At 40.4% G+C, this 20,926-nt stretch overlaps 1 protein-coding gene across 1 annotated transcript in view; it reads right to left on the bottom strand.

Annotated features, from left to right (window-relative positions):
- Positions 1 to 20,926, bottom strand: part of DNER (delta/notch like EGF repeat containing) — a 278,177-nt gene that overhangs the window by 118,172 nt on the left and 139,079 nt on the right. Inside the window, 2 exon segments of the mRNA XM_030576257.1 lie at positions 2,591 to 2,685; positions 18,248 to 18,544. Of these exon segments, the coding sequence (XP_030432117.1) occupies positions 2,591 to 2,685; positions 18,248 to 18,544 (392 nt within the window).

Here is a 20,926-nt window from a genome sequence, read left to right as displayed (position 1 = left end):
AGGTTGTCAAGGTCACTCAGACCTGTGGTGATCTATTGCTGGGGTTCTCAAGCTTTTTCTTTTGGAGGACCCCCCTCCCCTCCGCCCCAGCATTCTACAAAAACTCCACGGCCCACCTGTGCTACAACAACTGGTTTTCTGCATATAAAAGCCAGGGCCAGCATTAGGAAGTAGAAAGTAGGGGAACTGTCTGGGACACCATACCACGGGGACCCCTGCAAAGCTACATTGCTCTGGCTTCAGCCCCATGTGGCAGGGCTCAGGGACCAAGGCTTCAGCCCGTGTGACAGGGCTTCAGCTTTCTGCCATGAGCCCCAGTGAACCTAAACCTGGCGCTGCTTGGCGGGGCCCCTGAAACCTGCTTGCAACCCCTAGCGGTCCGTGGACCCCTGGTTGAGAACCACTGATCTACTGAAATAGCCAGGGTTGAGTAAGGTAAAGTCACTTGGAAGCAACTATAATATATGCACTCAGTTCCACAGAATTTTAAATGTTATTTAGGGAATACAACGCCTATAACTTGTTTCTATGGAGCTGTCCTTCCTTTTACTGTACTTTTTCCACTCCCTTGTGAACATGTATAATATGAATATTTTCCAAACATCTGCATCAATTCACAGATGGAAGAAACCCCACTAGGACTGAGTGAACCTCCAAAGGCTCAAACATTCTAATCAGTTTAGTATCCAAATGTTCAGAAGTTAGTCTGAATCTCCCTTGCTTAAAATTGGGCTGCCAATCTCCTGAAGGATTTCAGCTACCGCAGCTGTTTCGACCATTCTAGAAATACAGTAAGAACAGCCTCTCCCAAATTTGCTTTCAGCTGAAACCAAGAACGGCAGAGGTGTGTGAATGTAATCTGCACGAAGAGAACCCCTCTTGTACCTGGACTATTAAAGAATAAAATTTTGGACAAAGCTTTGGAATTTTTTTTATCTCAACTGGTAGGCCCCTCACTAATAACAACTTCAAGAAACCTGAATATGAGAGCAAAGAATGTCACAATTTAGGTCAAATTCCATTATCAAAATCAGTGCAAGTTTACTAAAGTGATTGCTCATATATATATATATATATATATATATATATATATATATATTCAGATCACATGTTCTATACAGGCCTTTTAACACAGAGAGTACAGTGAAATAAACTGGCTCTGGTAAACTGGAGTATTTCAGCTTGTAAACAGTGTAAGTATATGCCTATCAGGGGCTGGACTTGGAAAAAGGTTGTGGTGCTCCTCCAAATTTTGCCCACGTCAGTTACCAAAGTGAGACGCTTGCTCATAGTAGATATCACAAATGACTAACATATGACTACATGTGCTTCTTGGATTCCTCTGAGATGGGCAGCCCACACTGAGTTTTTAATATTCCCATGGACTCTACTGGACTCCTCAGGGTTGGCTTCTCAGATTCCCTCCTGGGCTTTACTTAGGACCTTCTTAATTTTGGGGGAAAAGTGGTAGTATGCTTCCAAATCGCACCCACATACAATGAGACATTAAACAGTGACTGTGCAGATCTGTGATCTTACCTCTCCTTTCTTACAGAGTTTCATGGGGAATGAAATAATTAACAATGTTGACATTTACATCATCAACACTGGGTGTCTGAATTAACAACTCAGTGAGATAAACCGGGCAGTTCCCACCTTTCAGAGTCATTGTTCCAGGTTCCCTGCAGACTCAAGGTAGACATAGTTGCAAGAGTTTCACTCTTTTTTGCAAACATCAAAATAAATCAAAACTTTTTTTTTAAATGAAAGCTGTGATTCTAGAGCACAAGATGGCAGCACAAGAGTGGTGTCAGTGCACTCTTTCAGGAGAAACGTAGGCCTAAATCAGCAGGAATGTTGGAAACCAGAAGGGAGATACACCGGCAATCTTTATTTGAAAGCTTGTACTGTACATCTATGCTTCATCCCAGCCAATACCATCAGATTTTGGCTTTCAAGGGAATCAAATTCCATTAATTAAAATTAAGTTACACAACTGTCAGTGTGAAAAAATGGATGCTTTACACAACTTCAAACTCTTCAAAATCATATCTGCTTTGTAGGACACACACCTCTTCATAGAAGCATTCAAACTATTGATGTGAAGTTCAGACAAATATAAACAAATAAATTAGTCTGAATTTGGCAAAAGGGAAATGTGAGCTGCCCCGGCTGTCAGAAATCATTGCTGCGTGGAGGGAAAAGAAGGAAATGTTACACCCGTCTCCAGGTCAAACTGTTGTCCTCCATCTCTTTGCTCCAATTCCCAGTGTTCTCTGATGACCGAAAGACACTTTACTTGCTTAGACCCTCCTCCCCCCAAAAAAATACCCCACAACCAAACCGAACAAAAAACCCCCACTTAAACACACATGTGAGCACTTGCACCCCTGGAAGAAGGTGCTCTGGTATTGCTAGGTCCCTCGTGTCAACTGGAGGCTCTCTGAAGTTCTTTCATGACATACCAAGGCATTTCATAGTCTGGCTGCCAAGGAGACAGATGACTACAGCTCCCAACACATGAATACGGTACCAAACACTATTTAAATATTTATTATTCCAGGCTGCTATGCCAAAGCAATATTCTTACTTTACTGATGTGTTCTGTGGAACTTCAAAGGAGATAAGCCGGCCTCCAGCAGAGTTGTTAGAACTGGCATTTCCACAAGCTACATCTGGGGTTATCTGAAAACAGTAAAGATTGTTCTTTAAAGATTTAGTCCTTTAAAAGGGAATATAAAAAATTAGGGAAATTAATAAACAGAAAAAGAATATAAAAACAGCACCATTAACCAATCCTGATCTTTTAAGAAATTGTCAGGACAGACATTGAAAGTTTCACCATCAATACACATTGGAGATAATATAAGGCTCCATGTTGTCTTCAATTGTTCTGGAAACTCACCTTATGGGTGATGTTTTCAAAAACAGCAAAAAAAAACCCCTCTCTGTAGCTCTACATGTTAGTGAGCACTTACTGTGAGAGGTGTCCACCTTTAAAAATATTACACTCATCTTGAGGAAAAAGATAAATGGATTTCTCTTATTGTCAAATACCAAATAAATATCTAGCACTGCCACATGTCAGTGAACACGTGAGATTTTGGGGCATTTAGAACCAACAGCAAGAACTAGTGTTCTCTTTCAACTACATTTATTGCATAGCTTATTTTCCCTTTTTAAATTCATAGCCACACTCTACCACATGAGCCCAGCAATAATAAAGCCCTCTATCACTCTTTCCAATGACAGGAGGCTTTCTACAAAGTGAATGGAGCATCAACAGCCTACCTAGGGAGGAAATTCATGACTGCAGCTGTGATCTAGTACTTGTGCTAAGTAACTGATTTCTCTGCCATCTATGCAGCAATTCCTCTATTCACTAATCAGACCTTCTCTACCATACAACACTGGCAGTGTGATCATGGACATTTTTATTTGACCATGCAATGCTGGCATCTAAGTTCATGCAGATACACAGGGATTCATCTATCCAATGATAGCAAATGTATTTCCAAAAGCCAGGAATAAGCCTCTTAGTCCATCTAGACCAGTGGTTCTCAAACTTTCCAGACTACTGTACCCTTTTCAGCAGTTTGATTTGTCTTGTGTATCCCTAAGTTTCCCCTCACTTAAAAACTACTTGCTTACAAAATCAGATATAAAAATTAAAAAGTATCACAGCACACTATTACTGAAAATTGCTTACTTTTTTATTTTTACCATACAATTATAAAATAAATCAATCTGAATATAAATATTGTACTTACATTTCAGTATATAGTATACAGAGCAGTATAAACAAGTCATTCTGCATGAAATTTTAGTTTGTATTAGCTTCACTAGTGCTTCTTGTGTAGCCTGTTGTAGAACTAAGCAAATATCTAGATGAGTTGATGTACCCCTACAAAAACCTCCGTCACTCTGTTTGAGACCAAACCATTGTTGCTACAGATCAACATAATGTGTGTGTGCAGGGGGGTGGGGAGGGGAGAATCTAAAGTGCCTCCTTATAACATCATCATCTAGAGTATTTTTTGTGTATCCCTAACAGCTTGACTATGAAATAACACCATATGCAGTACAAAAAATAAGCTGATTTCTTTTCTACATTTGCCAGAAAATAAGGATAGGTTTTGTAGCCCATCTTGTATGATAAAAAGCTTGCATAGAGCCTATTATGCTAGGTTTACATGATGCCTATTGATAAACTGAGAATGCTAGCTGAAAGTCCTTCCAAAGAGTGAATCATCCTTCAAAGGAAGAGCCAGAATTCAAATTCTAAACTCATGTTTCATTCAAATCCACATTTTGAAGTTGACAATGAAGTATCTATGAAAAACAGACACAGAAGAAAATCCTGGACTGTTACTTAGGTAATAATTTTCAAGTAACACAAATTCAATTTTGACTCCTGTGGCCAATTAGTCACAATAAGCAAAACTGTATGTCTGGCTCAGTTTATTGCTTCACCAGGCAGTAAGTCACTGAATTCTTCTCTGGCTTAGGCAAATAATTGAATATTTCAAATTTAAATAAATATTATGCAATTTTGTCGTGCTAGTTAAAGTAACATAGAAAAATGTTAATAAATTGATAACTATTTCTAAATCTTGGAAACCACAATCACGGACATTATGTTCAAAGCTCTGTCAACCCAATATAAATTTGGCTGACATTCCTCCTTTTATATTTGCCAATATGCATGGTAAGAGTTGTATTGTACAATCACTTTCTGAGAGAAACTGATTTTTAACAAGTCCGTGGGAAAAATATCATTAACATCTCTGTTCACACATAGCAGTATGAAGTTACCTAAAAATATAGCCACCATCACCCTCAATAATGAATGTCAATCAAAAATCATATGACAGCAGAATTTTATATGTCCATTAACTTGGAATAGGTCAGAAAAATTAAGAACCAAATCACAGAATCATAGGACTGGAAGGGACCTTGAGAGGCCACCCAGGTCTAAATATTATCTAACCAGCGGTTCTCAAACTTTAGCAATCCAAGGACCTCCATTTTGATTTAAAAAATGTTGGGGACCCCCAAGGCCCTCCCAGCTCAGCCCTTGCCTCACCCCCTTCCCGGGGCCATGGCCCCTCCCTGCCCCTTACCCCACTCATTCCATTCCTCCCTCCCTCCCTCCCCCCCACCTCACACACTTTCACCAGGCTGGGTCAGGGGGATGGGGTTCTGAGAGGAAGTTTGGGTGCGGGAGGGAGTGCGGGGGCTCTGGGCTGGGGCAGGGGTTTTGGGTGTGGAAAGGGGAGAGGGGCTTACCTCGGGATGCTCCTGAAAGCAACCAGCATATCTTTTTGGCTGCGGCTCCTAGGCTGGGGGGGGCCAAGGGGTCTCTATGCACTGCCCCTGCTCGCAGGCACCACCCCCATAGCTCCCATTGGCCACAGTTCCCAGCTAATGGGAACTGTGGAGTCAGCACTCAGGACAAAGGCAGCGCGTGGATACAATCTGGCCCCCTGCCACAAGGGCCACAGGGACGTACCTGCCGCTTCTAGGAGTGGTGGGGAGCCAGGACAGGTAAGTCTGCTCCCCAGTGTGCAGGAGTCGTGCCTGGGAGTGAGGGGGAGGGGTTGAGGAAGGGAGGGAGAGGAGTTTCTCAGCGGTGCCCAGGGACTCCCAGGGGTCTGTGGATCCCAGTTTGAGAAACAGTAGTCCCTGACAGGTATTTGTCTAATCAGCTCTTAAAAATCTCCAATGATGGAGATTCCACAACCTCCTTAGGCTATTTATTCCAGTGCTTAACCACCCTGACAGGAAGTTTTTCTTAATGTCCAACCTAAACCTTCCTTGAAGCATGGGCTTAAATTGCAACTTGTCCTACCCTCACAGGTTAAGGAGAACATTTTTCTCCCTCCTTGTAACAACCTTTTATATATTTTAAAATTATTATCATGTCTCTTCTCAGTCTTCTCTTTTCCAGACTAAACAAACACCAATATTTTCAAATCTTCCATCATGGGTCATGTTTTCTAGATCTTTAATCATTTTTGTTGCTCCTCTCTGCACTTTCTCCAATCTTTCCCAAAATGTGGCACCCTTAACTGGACACAATACTCCAGTTGAGGCCTAATCAGCAGGGAGTAAAGTGGAAGAATTACTTCTTGTGTCTTGCTTACAACACTCTTGCTAATACATCCCAGAATGATGTTTTCTTTTTTGCAACAGTGTTAAATTGTTGATTCATATATAGCTTGTGATCCACTATGACCCCCAGATCCCTTTCCTAGGCAGTCATTTCCAATTTTGTATTCATGCAACTGATTGTTCCTTTCTAAACGGAGTATTTTGCATTTGTCCTTATTGAATTTCATCTAATTTATTTAGGCCATTTCTCCAGTTTGTCCAGATTATTTTGAATTTTAATGCTATCTTCCAAAGCACTTGCAACCCCTCCCAGCTTGGTATCGTCCACAAACTTTATCAGTGTATTTTCTGTGCCATTATCTAAATCACTGATGAAGATATTGAACAGAACCAGACTCAGAACTGATCCCTGCAGGACCCCACTCATTATGCCCTTCCAAGCTTGACTGGGAACCACTGATAACTATTCTCTGGGAAAAGTTTTCTAACCAGTTATGCACTCATCTTATAGTAGCTCCATCAAGGTTGTATTTCCCTAGTTTGTTTCTGAGAAGGTCATGTGAGACAGTATCAAAAGCCTTAATATAGTCAAGATAGACCACATCTACCACTTCCTCCTAGCCACAAGGCTTGTTACCTGTTAACGAAAGGTATTAGGTTGGTTTGATATGATTTGTTCTTGACAAATCCATGCTGTTACTTAGCACCTTCCAGGTGTTTGCAAATTTATTGTTCTATTATCTTTCCAGGTACTGAAGATAAGCTGACTGAGCTGTAATTCCCTGGGTTATCCTTATTTCTCTTTTTATAGATTCAGAGGGCAAGTGGAAAGACAGAAAAGACAGACCAGACAGACAAGACAAACACAGAAACTGGACAGTACAACTGCACAAGGTGCAGCACAAAAACAATATACTGAAAGTAGAAAAGCAACATGCAGTCAAACAGGAACATTCTCTTAAATTAAAGCTTCTGAGGAAAGGCAACGCAAAGCCAAAATATTTTAATGCAAGCCAAAGCAGCACAGGAATACAGGGCTTTTATAGTTATATCTGAAGAGGAAGGTGTCGTGTGATGCTGACCTAACTAGCAACTCCATTTGCACTTCTCTCTGGCTTTATTACCCACTGATCTGATAAACAGAAGGACATCTAAAACAGAAGGACACTGAACCAAAAGAGAATTTCATAGTGGCAGAAAACTGATATTTCAGTTTAAAAAAAATCTGGGATTTATATCAGCACAAAAATAGAAGGAGAAGCAGCAGCCTCCCAGCACAGATAAGAAACAAAATGGTGCCAGCAACAGTGTGTCCTCGGACAAATACCAGTAAAACAGAAAATCACAGTTTGGCAGCCAGAATTACGGGAGAAATTACACAGAACCTTTCCACAGCAGTGGGAGAAATATATTAAAGTTTCCAATTATGTCTGCATACGGTTCTGGGAGAGTTTTCTACTAAGTTGAAAGACCTGAGAATCAGGGTTTGCTAGACCAATACATTATACTAACAAAGAAAACTAAACCAGAACATGCAAATGGGTAGGGTTCTATGGCCTGCTTTGTGCAGGAGGTCAGACTAGATGATCATATTGGTCCCTTCTAACCCTAAAGTCTATGGGTCTATGAGTCTATAAATAGATCACTGGCTCTGCAAAAGAAGCTACAATAGCTAGAAGAAGATAGCAACAACAGGGCTTGCAGGAAAATATTTAAATAAGAGATTTGCAGATTAATAGATTCCAAAAGGGATCACTGTGCTCATCTAGTCCGACCTCTTGTATAACATAGGCTATAGAATATCCCAAAATAATTTCTGGAGCCCATCTTTGAGAAAAAAAAATCCAATCTTGATTAAAAAATTTTCAGTAGCCTTGGTAAACTCTTCCAGTGATTAATTACTCTCACTGTTAAAAATGTACACCTTATTTCCAGTCTGAATAGTCTACCTTCAACTTCCAGGCATTGGATCATGTTATATTTTTCTTTGCTAGATTGCCATTATTAAATATTTGTTCCCCAGATAGGTACTTATAAACTGTAATCAGGCCACCCCTTAACATTCTCTTTGTTAAACTAAACAGATTGAGCTCCTAGAGTCTATCATTATAAGGCATGTTTTCTAATCCTTTAATCAGTCACATAGCTCTTCTCTGAGCCCTCTCCAATTTAGCAACATCCTTCTTTAACTGTGGAAACCCGTACCAAATACAGAAGTAAATAAAACTCTCTTCCCCTATTTATTCATTCAAGGATCACATTAGCCCTTTTGGCCACAGCATTGCACTGGGAGCTCATGTTCAATTGCTTATCCACCATAACCTCCAAATCTTTTTCAGTCACTGCTTCTCAGGACAGAGTTCCCCATCCTGCAAGCATGGCCTACCTTCTTTGTATAACACCTAGAAATATTTACATTTAGCCATTTTAAAAATGCATATTTGTTTGTTTGTACCCAGTTTACCAAGCAATCCAGATTGCTCTATAACAGTGATCTGTCCCCTTCATTATTTACCAGTCCTCCAATTTGTGTGATCTGCAAACTTTATCAAGGATGATTTTATGTTTTCTTCCAGGTTATTAATAAAAATGTTAAATAGAGCAGTGCCAAGAACCAATCAGTTAGACACCTTTTAATGTGTGCCATGTTAATTTTATATCATTGTAGCTTTTTAATCGAAATGTCATGCAGTACCAAGTCAAATACCTTACAGAAGTCTAGGTATATTACATCAACACTATTTCCTTTATCAAATAAATTTGTAGTCCCATCTGAGGATTCTCTGAAGGTAAAATTGAAAGGACACGTGATATGCTTTCTCCTAAAAATGCAGACATTAAAAGATCATGACCTACATGTTTCAGTTCCACTCCCATGAGGGCAGACAAGCGGTTATGCCTGCTGAAACTGGAAAAAGATCCACTGAACACAACTGCAGTATCATGTTTTTCCAAGATTTCCCTGTTGAACTAGAAACAGCACACAGCCTTTTAACTAAGCAAGGCAGCTCCTTAAGGCACACACCAACTCTTTAAAAATAGTCATTAGAAAAAAGCATAAACCTTCATCAGCCAGACAAAGCCCTGAAGTAAGCTCAAGAACTGCTTACAGAGATATGCTCTTCAATCAGATTGGAAATAAGCTCTTCAACATGTTATGCAGCATTTAGAATGTCCATGCTGATATGAGGATACGTGTATTCTTCTGCTCACCTGTAAACAGGCATAAATACGAATGGACCCAAACAGTTTGGGTCTAAATCAATGGATACTGAGCTCCTTTTTTAAAGAGATACATACACTAAAAATCACATTTCTGCTTCAAATATTTTAATCATTGTCCTTTTCCAAGGGCCCTACATGGGGCAGGGAGGAAATCCACTGTGTGCTTGCCAGGGGGAAAAAAACAGTGGAGTCATTGGGAGAATTACAACAGAGGGCTTTTGCTATTTGTAGTTTCAGAGCATCCAGTCCTTGCTCTCTAAATCTTAAAGGTCGCCTGTAATCAGAATGAACATTTCATTGCCTGTAACAACATATACTGAGTTCCCCCACTATCCAGATTAAGAACATATTAACAAGTGATCATTCACTTTTCCTTTGTACATTTAGTCCCAAAATATCCATCTATTTGTTATGATGCCCCAGCATGCACCTTGCTGGTGACATAATAGCTTTCACAACACCCCATTGCGGTTTGCAGTGAATTTGCATACTTTTGACAACACTCTCAGTACATTACACACACACAATTGATTACTGTTCAGAACTCAGCATCTCTTCTTTATTCACAAGTGACAACATAAACCTATGTCTGAGTTTCCTCCTGAGCTGGCTGCTCTTAAGGATTCTCTATTCTCGTCTTTTCCCCTAGCTTTTCTTTCCCTTTTCTATCCTTCAGGCAATGAGATCCACCTGGTCTTGCTGCCAAACCATAGTGGGGGAAATTACTATCTAGAATGCAGTTGCAAGTGTGAATTCACATAACACACCTGAACTGACTCATGGAGGTAAAAGCCTCTTTGACATACACCTTTCAGCTCGAAGGGCAAGGTAATAAAAGCCAGGAAATGAAAGTTTTAGACTTCAGACAAAACTTACTTTAAGGGCATTGTGTAAATGCAAATACTGTAAAAATTATTAACTTGAGAAAAATGTTATATGCCAAAGCTATACCATTTTAAAAGTGATATGACAGTAGTTTCACAAAAAAAACCTATATCCCTGCAGCAGGACAGCAACAGCCAAGATGAATACAATACCAGGAATGCTTCTGTAAATGCTAACCCTGCCAAATCTCCTTCCAAGGGATTACACATTAATTAATTTTTAATTCAATAAAATTAGTTTCCTTAGTCTTCTGTGAATGCAAATCCACTGTTCCATCAGGCTTGGAAGTGCTGGGTTTTCCATCTTTTAAAAGTCTCTATGCAGGCAAGAGGTTTCTCTTTTCTCCCCTACCAGTGCAATCTGCCTAGTAACACCTTCTACAGGCACAGGGTTAAATTGAATGACCTTTCTCACCCAGACCATACTGCCAAAGCTAAGAAGAATCGGGGGGGAACTAGAGGAGGCAGGGAGGAGAGGGGGAGGTGGAGGGGGACCCCTAGAAAAAGCCAGTTACATGCTAAACTGTTTTCTGCATGGGAAAAATGGGATTGGGGAAGCAAGAAATGAAAGCAGGTTTGTAAGATCTAGAAGATAAGGATCTACTACCCTTGCCATCCCGTCATACAGAAATTGCTGAATACTACCCAAGGTGAAACAGAGCAGGAATTCCCATTCAAAGAAGATAGAATTACAGCAGTGGTTCTCAAACTTTTGTACTGGTGACCTCTTTCACATAGAAAGCCTCTGAGTGTGACCCCCATGATAAATTAAAAACACTTTTTAATATATTTAATACCATTATAAATGCTGGAGGCTTGGGTTTGGGGTGGAGGCTGACAACTCGCAGCCCCCATGTAATACCCTCATGACCCCCTGAGGGTTCCAGACCCCCAGTTTGAGAACCCCTGAATTACAGGCAAGGAACCCAATTATATTGTTCTCTAACCAACATGGGAACTCCTCCATTACTTCACAGAGCTGGAACTGCTGGGAAGCAACAAGCAGGAAAAAAACAACTTCTAACAATGGAGAAGGAAAGGTGAAAGTTTACAGAGTAGAAACATTATAATATCAAACCTAATAGTACCGAGTAAAATTTTTAAGAGAGGGTTTTCACTGAAGAGCACCGGGGGAGATTGAAGAACTCCATGTCCAAAGGTGGCATCAGATGAAGAAATCGTGTCAGTTTTGCAGCATTTTGTGAATGAAAGTAAGTATCTGCCCTGCAAATTCCATTACAGATGGCTCTGTTTTTCTGTTCACAAAATAACTGTAACCTCAGTGGAGTTAGCAACTATACTTTCAAAATTATCTCAATTAGAATATGATTTATTCCACCTACAGACACAGAATTTTGAGACTCTCCACCTCTTTTTAGGTTACATGAATAAAATCTTGGATTTCCTTCATGGTATTATCAATGTTGTTCCAAGTACTGGATGGCTCAGTCATTGAGGCAAGCTATCATATTGCACCTTCACAAGTATATTGTCTTGTCAGTAGTAGATCTAGATACTCCCTCTTCTCAAGATGACCATCAGGGTGACCTTTAACTTCAGAACTCCCAAGGAACACGTGACAGACTGAAGGGCATTTCCTGAATCAGATAATGGTCATTCCTGATTGCAAAGCATAGACATCCATGGCAGTTGGGATGCATTTGGGAGAGGGCTATATTTCTTAGATCAGTAAAGCTACGACCTCCGTCATGAAATCAGTTTTGCACATGAAGACAGACAAATCCAGAGTCAGACAAGATCATCCAGATCTATTTAAATCACCATGAAGCACACTAAACCCTCTCTCTTTTGATGGGACTGGAATCATGGATCTATGGCATATGTTCTCAACATGGAGGTTGCTACCACATCCCTATACTTTATGACTAGATTGGAGAGGAGTCCCAAAATGCTTCTCTGCTGTAACATTAGATTGCTGAATGTAAAAAGTTGAGAACTGCTCCAGAGAAAAGGTTGTTCACTATACAGCTCACAAAGCCTTGTCTTTTCATTCAGCCTTAAAAGGAGACAAAAGTTTCAAGATGGAGTGGTTCTTGAAAAACTATGAGAAACCTTGTTTAAGAATTTTGATACTTGCTGGACGCAGTAACAGATCACATTGAGAAGAAAGTTCTGAAACCAATCCAGGCACTAAAAGTAAGGTGGGTCTGGACTAACAGGGCTTCACTGACTTGAGAGAATCCCCCTCAGCAATGTCCTCTCTAGTTGATGTGGAAGGATTTCCTCACCCCAGTGGACTGAAAGGGTTTAAGAGAGCTGTGGTTCTGATACAGCTAGAAGTTGTAGCTGTGGCAAAATTAACTGAAACTCCCTTGAGTGTCTTATGACAACGTATGGTTAAGCATAATTTTATTTTGGTCTGGGGAGTCCTTAAGGATATTTTGTTTTGTTATTTTAAAAAAGGGGCTCACTGAAGAGCTTTACCTTGTTCAAAGATGTCTGAGCCAAGTTGCCTCTGGAAATAGTGTTTATATGTAAAGCCCAGAGCCATGGTGTGGCAGAGAAGAGATTTGGTGATATTACACAAGTCACAGGAAAATATAATCTTAATAGAATACATCTTCCCTTTAGTCTCCCTTGATTTCTGAGAGCATCAGAGGATGCAGGAGATACACAGAACTATTTTGATCCAGTATCACATGTACCATGGCAGCACAAAGAAATGGAAGAATAAAGGTCCTATTTCAATCCTTGCAGATGACCCAAATAGGGGTTGTCACAGTTCAGGAAAACTCAGTGATCCAACAAGGTGTCCAGATCCCCAGGCATTGCCTTTCTTGTGCGGAGACCCACATCTCATTCCCTTCTGACTGGGGCATTTCCAGGCTGCACAGTTCCCTGCCTTCACTGTGGTATTCCCAGCAGAGTCAGGCTGCCCAGGCACATCTACTTGCTTTCTCTTCAGACGTGGTTAGCAGTCTGCCTTCCCACAGTTCTAGATACCACACAGCATTTTCAGTGCAAGCCTATTTTAGTCCTAGCATAACAGAGAAATCATTAAAAACAATAAAAAAAACTACATGCATTAGTAAGCTTACCAGAGATCAAGAGATCACCCCAATTCTAACATGGGCTCTGACAAGAACAGTCTTTCAATGCCTCACAAAGGGAGTCTCTTCTATGGTCACAAGTTCATAACAGTCTCCGTTCAGAACTAGTAACCTGTTTTATGGGCCCCAGTAAGCCAAGTCCTCTCAATCCTTCTCTCACAATTGAGGCCCTCTGTGGATCAGGGGTCCTGTCTGTTTGATGGAGAAGGAAGAAGGCCCTGGTCCAGTTTAATGAATGAGGCTATTCATCCAAAAAACCCTTCTTTGCCTGTTGGTCTCTGGAGAATCCGTTTTGAACTGGTATATGTGCACCTCTCCAAGGGAATAGGTTCAAATGGCTGATAATGGAGGAATTACATTAGCACCTTCCTTCCACTAGAGAAGCTACATAGAACTCCATAACACATACACAATTGTATTTTAATACAATGGACCCATATCCAATGAAGTTTATCTTAATTCCACAAGGTTTGTCCAGAATATTAACAGTTAATATCTAGCTAATTTTGGTTTCTACACCTTGTGAGTACATCTCAAAGAATCTCTGTAATCAAAATATTTTAAAAGTCAGTCAACCACAGCTGTTGTTTCATTAAGAAAAAAGTCACAAAAGGTTATGAAATTGTTATCATTTATTGAACTTCAAAAAAATACTGCACCACTGAGCTTTGTTATGCCTAGTGCTTGATACTAAAATCAATCCAACCTCATTTGCATTTTGCCTGGAGGGCAAAAACAACCTTAGTATTTATTTCCCAATTCTGGAGGGCTTTGGTGGCATTGTAGCCATTCTTTTTTATGGAACTATGACAAAAATGTTAGGGAACTAAATCATATTTATTGTTTTACGAACCAATCTGCTACGTATACGCTTAACTTTATGCACCAGTTATGTCTACACTTGGAGCTAGGGGTATGATTCCCAGCCTGTGAAGCCACTCTCACTAGCTCTCTTTGAGCTGTGGTAGACCCAGCACAGTGGCAACCAGCAGCACAAGATAGCTGCACCAAGTACATACTAATTTGGTCCAGGCAGATTTGTAACTCAGGTAGCTAGCCCATGCCACCACTTCGCATTGTGTTACACAGCCACACTTCTATTTATAGTGCGCTAACTTGATCAAAGCTGGAACAGGTATGTCTATGCAAGCTGGGAACTGCACCCCCATCTGCAGCTGTAGATGTGGCCATTGTGAGTGAACTCAATGGAACTTGTACATGCATTACCCCTTGCTGAATTGGGGCCTTATTTATTTAGGGATAGGAAAATATTTGATAAACAAAGGCTCTTTTCTATTTGGTTTACTATTGTATTATGATTTTGGTTTAGTATGAATAGATACTTATGGTGATACATAATACCACATAGTATATTTCTAGTTTCCTGTACAGCTAATTAAAATACCAGTATCCCTCCCAGCTGTTCTTCCTTCTGTGATCCCTTGCTCTCCCCTTTATATCATACTTATCTTTACTACGGCTCCATCCCTAAGTATCTCCATCATCTCTTCTGCTGGGACTGGTTTCCTTGCTTTCCTTCCTTGACACCCCATCTTCAACCTGCTTCTCCTCGTCATTCTCCAGTGCAGCCCTTCACTCTCTCTCTCCTCAACTAGCCTGCCTCTTTTTCTGCCTTGTCATCATGGGTCATGCTCCTCATCTAGTGGTCTGCCCTCTAGGTCCACTTGTTTGGCAAGGTCAGCAAATCTTGAGCTGTATGTGCAGTCTCCTCTATCCTTTCCTCCATCATGTCTTTAAATCCCCAGCTGAACTCCACCATTATCTCCAGATACATCTCTAGGCCTCAGATCTTCTCTTCCATGAGCTCTCTCCGGTGACATTTCATACATAAGTAGCTTCTGTCAGAATAACATACATCCTGCAGCTTCTGCATCCAGTCATCATCTTTGTCTCCTCTCTTCCTCAGGTCCAGGGCCGGCTTTAGGCCAATTCCACCAATTCCCCCGAATCGGGCCCCACGCCTAAGAGGGCCCCGTGCCCAGTGGCAGGGCTGCCGGGGGGCAAGTGGCCAAGAATCTCTTCTCTGACTAGAGGCTCCTTTTTAATTTTTACTCACCTGGCGGAGCTCCGGGTCTTCGGCGGTGGGTCCTTCACTCGCTCCAGGTCTTTGGCAGCACGTCTTTCAGTGCCACCGAAGACCCAAAACGAGTGAAGGACCTACCGCCGAAGAGTAGGAGCGCCGCCCGGGGAATAGAAGCCCCACGTGATTTTGTACGTGTTTTTTTTTCTTAGTCATCCCTGCAGGGGCCCTGTTGAAACTGTTCGAATTGGGCCCCGCACTTGGTAAAGCCGGCCCTGCTCAGGTCACCTCTAGTGCTACCTCAGTAGTCATCATTGTCTTCGCTTCCTAATCTTAAAAATGAAAGGATAAAAATCTCCCAAACTCCCTCCTACAAACTCCCACACAAACTCCCCTGCTTGCTATCCTCCTCTGTTCACTGGTTTATAAGCCTTTTGCCTAGGTCAGTCCTGCCCCCTCAATAAGGCTTGTCAATTATCTGTCCATCAGTGACCAAAGACAGAACATCTCCAGTGTATCTGGGAGGCCTCCAGCTCAGTCACAATACACAGCCCCCAAAAAGGCTATGCAAAATACAAACAGCAAACAATCCACCAAAAAGCAGACCAAAACAAATTCACTTTCTCCCAAGGAAAAAGGACTAACTCCTTCCTTGCTAAGTAAAATCCCTTCCTGACCCTTGTTAGTGGCTGGCTGAAACCTTGATGCATGAGCTTTAGAACATAAGACATAAACTGGGAATGAGCCCAGTGCTTCTGAGCCTTGCCCCTCCCTCCCCACCATCACAAGTAACCCCAGTCATAAATTTGTCCAGCTCTCTCTTCAAACTAATTAAGTTGTTTGCCCCCACAACTTCTATTGGGAGGTTGTTCCAGAAACTCACTCCTTTGATTAGAAACCTTCTTTTAGTTTCCAGCCTGAATTTGTTCATTGCCAGTTTATATCCACTTATTCTTGTGCCAACATTGTCCTTTTGCTTAAATTGCTCTTCACCCTCCCTGGTATTTTACCCCCCCACACACATGTATTTATACAGAGTAATCATATCCCCTCTCAGTCTTCTTTTGTAAGACTAAATAAGCCAAGCTCTTCTAGTCTCCTCTCATAAGATAGGACCTCAATTTTTCTAATCGTCCTAGTAGCTATTTTCTGGACCTGTTCAGTTTAAATTCATTTTTCTTGAACAGGGTGACCAGAATTGGTTTCCAAACATTACCAGCTTCAAAACACGTCATGACAGGGACTCAACACTTAGCTATGGAAAAAGTAAAAACTTAAATTAAGGTAATTTGGAGGCAATATAACTAGTTCATTTTGACTTAGGTTGAAAAGATCCAAACTGCAACGTTCGGCGTGCTGATCAGTCAGGGACTGGAGGTCATCACTGTATCTGTGACATGCATTAAATGTAATTAAGAAGAAAAATGCATATGCACTTTTTGGCTATGTACAGATGCAAAATTTTCATCGCTAAAGGCATATACAATTCAGGAAAACTATTTATAGCACATGATATACAGTACAGTATATTGTCAGAGTAGCTATTACATACATTTCCTAGCTGTAGGTACTGAGCATTTGTATTCTCTGAAAATATTAAATATATATTCCCACTATCATTCTAGAAGTCTACTGGATAATCTGCAGAATTCACTGGCAGATCTGAGATTCTTTTGATCAGTTTCCCTATCAGTGCGGAAACAGATCTGAAAATATAATACATTTCTCAGAATGTATTATTAGATACAGAAGAGTCAGAAAGCATTTACTGTTGCAAAATAATAAACAGAATTCTTGCAACTTCTGGCCCAGATAGGAACCCATAAAATAGACACTTCTCTTCCACGTAAGAATATCACAAAGCATATCTGCAAAGAGGCAAACAAATCTACAACATTTTCAATCACAGACTAGCCTGCTGTGCTCAAAGTAGAGTTACAAAAAGTGAAGATGGAACTTGATGAGACAGCAGCAGAGCTGGAAAGACTAGAAACACACAGTTTCCGTGGGGACTTCATGAATGGTATTGCACACAATTGAGCTATGACTCAAAAACTGTATGTGAATGTGACCTTGACAGATTCGAAGAATGTGACATTTTTAATAGTGTGTGTTGTAACCAGTGGCTACCTTCGTACAAAATAAAACTTCCTGGAACCACAGGTTCAAATCCCAGCAGAGTGTATACAGGGTTTATTTTTCTCGAATAACTAACTGCATTTCTTGCAATATATTGTGCCTTTCAAATGAGAGCTTAATAAAAACAGAGATGTTGAGTAGCCATTAAAAAAACCTCTGCACTTTTCATACAATTGGTTAAAAAAAAAAGCAAACCCAGCTTCTCAATAGACTTGCTCAAGATTTCTCTCCCATATTCCAGACTCCTACTGTTATGAAGCATGCTGTGTGATATGTTTGTCACCAAGCATGCAATCTTCTACTTAAAAGGTGGCTTCACTGCAGTAGCACTATGGGACTATATAACTTCCAAGCAATGTAGGATCCTTTGCTATATAAATGTAAAAGATTACTACTACTGTGTAAATAGAAGGAAATCATGCTAAAAAGTAGATGCTTTACCCTTTTGCTTTTCTTAAACTGATTTGAAGTTTGGAATTTCTAGTTTATTAATAATATGGCAGAACTAAAAGATATTGTACCATATATATATCTCAAAGATTTCCCATACATTAAACCTAAAAAAGCATACATCTATTTTCAAAAGAGCCATGGTTAAGCCTAAAACCATTTCCAAGTGTTTTACTTGCTAATTTTATGTATTAACAACTCAGGGCAGGGATCATATCTTCAATCTTTCTACATATATGCCTATGCCATAGACAAATGATAACTAAAAAATAAGTGACATTCACAAGCTTTTTATGTATGAATGTTAAACAAAATGGTCTCACCTCTATTTCATCCCATTTTAGATCGACAACTTTTTGTCCTGCTTTTGGCTGCCAAGTAGGTAATGTCACAGTTGCTCTTGAATGGGGTAAAACAATGTCAGGTTCCAAGGTTGCTGATACTGGCCTGATTTGTCTTGGTGGCAGTGACTCTGCCCATCCAGGGACTGGAAGGCTGTGAAATGAGCGTTCACAGTTTGTACCTTCATAGCCTTCATTACAAACACAGAGGTAGCCATCACCGTTACTGCTGCAGTTACCATGGTGACAAGGGTTGCTGGCACAAGGATCTGAAACAAACTGAGAAAAAAAACCATCTGGGTCAATTACTTCATACACAAGATTTACTTCTGCATTTTAGAAATGCCATAAAACAGGATTTACTTTTCCAATATTTAGCTTTCACAATACATATTTATGGGTCAAAATTCATCCCTGATATAAATTCAATTATTTCAGAGGATTAAAAAAACAGGGATTAATATGGTCCATTATTCTGAGGTCAATGAACACAGGTTCATTGATGACAGGCTTACAAAGAGATAGTAAATAAAACAGTAGTGTCAGCTGTGTTCAAACTATGTAGTTTGCAATTCCTGGGCTCGCAACAATCCACTGCTGGGTCTCTGGTTGGGGGGAAAAGACAAAAGCATTTTATATTCAGGTGGGGCACCACCTGCAGCAGGCTTATTCAGCAACAATAGGCACATTGTGGTAGCAAATCAAAACAATAGCCCCACATCAGGCCTACCTTACCTCAGGGAGGCTTAGGTAGGCAAAAATCTCTAGTCAGCTCCGACCAGAGCTAGGCTCCTCTCATGGAGAGCAGGAGGTCATCGGTGTCATAAACAGATAGCTAAGGGTTAACATCTCTTTCACCTGGAAAGAAGTAATCTGAACACCTGACCAGAGGACCAATCAGAAAACAGGATTTTTTTCAACTCTGGGTGGAGGGAGTTTGTGTCGAAGTCTTTGTTTTCTGTCTGCCTGCTTTCTCTGAGCTTTGGAGAAGTATTTCTGCTTTCTAATCTTCTGTTTCCAAGTTGTGAGTACCAAAGAGTTTGTTTCTTTTGTATTTACATGTCTATAGTTGCTGGAGTGCTTTGATTTGTATTCTTTTTGAATAAGGCTGTTTATTCATATTTCTTTTAAGCAATTGACCCTGTATTTGTCACCTTAATACAGAGAGACCATTTGTATGTATTTTTCTTTCTTTTTATATAAAGCTTTCTTTTTAAAATCTGTTGAAGTTTTCTTTACTGGGAAACTTCAGGGAAATTGAGTCTGTACTCACCAGGGAATTGGTGGGAGGAAGAAGTCAGAGGGAGATCTATGTGTGTTGGATTTACTAGTCTGATTTTGCATTTCCTCTGGGTGAAGAGGAAAGTGCTTTTGTTTCCAAGATTGGAATTACAGAGGGTGGGCTCCCTCTGTTTAGATTCACAGAGCTTGTGTCTGTGTATCTCTCCAGGAGCACCTGGAGGGGGGAAGGGAAAAGATTTATTTCCCTTTGTTGTGAGACTCAAGGGTTTGGGTCTTGGGGTCCCCAGGGAAGGGTTTCAGGGGGACCAGAGTGCCCCAAAACACTCTAATTTTTTGGGTGGTGGCAGCAAGTACCAGGTCCAAGCTGGTAACTAAGCTTGGAGGTGTTTCATGCTAACCCCCATATTTTGGATGCTAAGGTCCAAATCTGGGACTAAGGTTTGACAATCGGTCCCTCTCAGTTAGCATCCAGTTGAGCTGGAGTCTCCCCTTTTAACCTTTCCCTCTAAGTCCAACACCTATTGCTGGTGTAGCAGGACAGGGCCAACTAAGTCCACAGCAGTTCACTAACTCTTTTCCTGGCTAGTGTGGCATTCATATACCTCATCATAGTAATCCTCATAGGAAAGTCTGATGGTAACCTCTCCTAGGGATGTTTTCTAAAAGTATCTGACATTTGATGTAATCTGGTACATTCCAAAGGCCAAACCAAAGAAACCAACAGTCTCTTTATGAAACAAGATAAAAAGCAATTTCTAGCATGAATAGTTTAGCAGCAAGCAAAGCAGGGACAGGATGACCACCAATATTTATTAAAGAAAAGATTTAATTTCTAAATTTGTATGGATCTGTTTCAGAAAAAAAATAAAGGTGTCTTCTTTACTATCGAAGTCTGCCATGCAGATTACAAAATCTAGTTTCATTGACTCAGGAGCTAAGAATGTATTACGTGGAAGGGAGGAAAGGTGTTAGAAGAGATTAAATAAAGAAATCTAGGTCTTCTGATCTCCTTTATCTTGTTAAATGTAGAAGAAATTTAAGAAAACAGGAAAATTCCACTACATATATCATAAAACTTTTTTTACAACTATTATTTTTATTTGCAAAATTACTTCCCTACCATAAATACATCATGTTCTCTTTTGGTTTGAAAACTTATTAAAATCAGAACATCCAGTATTAGACCACCCAGCTGATAAACTAAATCCTGCAAAATTAGCAGTGTACTTACAGCTGTACAAATATTTCTGGGCAAATGTATCTCAATATCACTGTTTCTTGCAGTTTTGTGGCAATACACAAAATGACAGTTCTAGGGTAGTTCTAATTCCATCTAAGGATTTTTGCTAGTGCTTTACCTATGGGTAAAGCAAAGACTTGATGAATGTATTCCTCTTATCAATATTTGTTTTTCTTGAA

Source organism: Gopherus evgoodei, chromosome 9 (genome assembly GCF_007399415.2).
Source record: "Gopherus evgoodei ecotype Sinaloan lineage chromosome 9, rGopEvg1_v1.p, whole genome shotgun sequence".
Taxonomy (NCBI): Eukaryota; Metazoa; Chordata; order Testudines; family Testudinidae; genus Gopherus; species Gopherus evgoodei.
The sequence above is the reverse complement of the archived record's forward strand: the minus strand, read 5'-3'. Positions and strand labels throughout refer to the sequence as shown.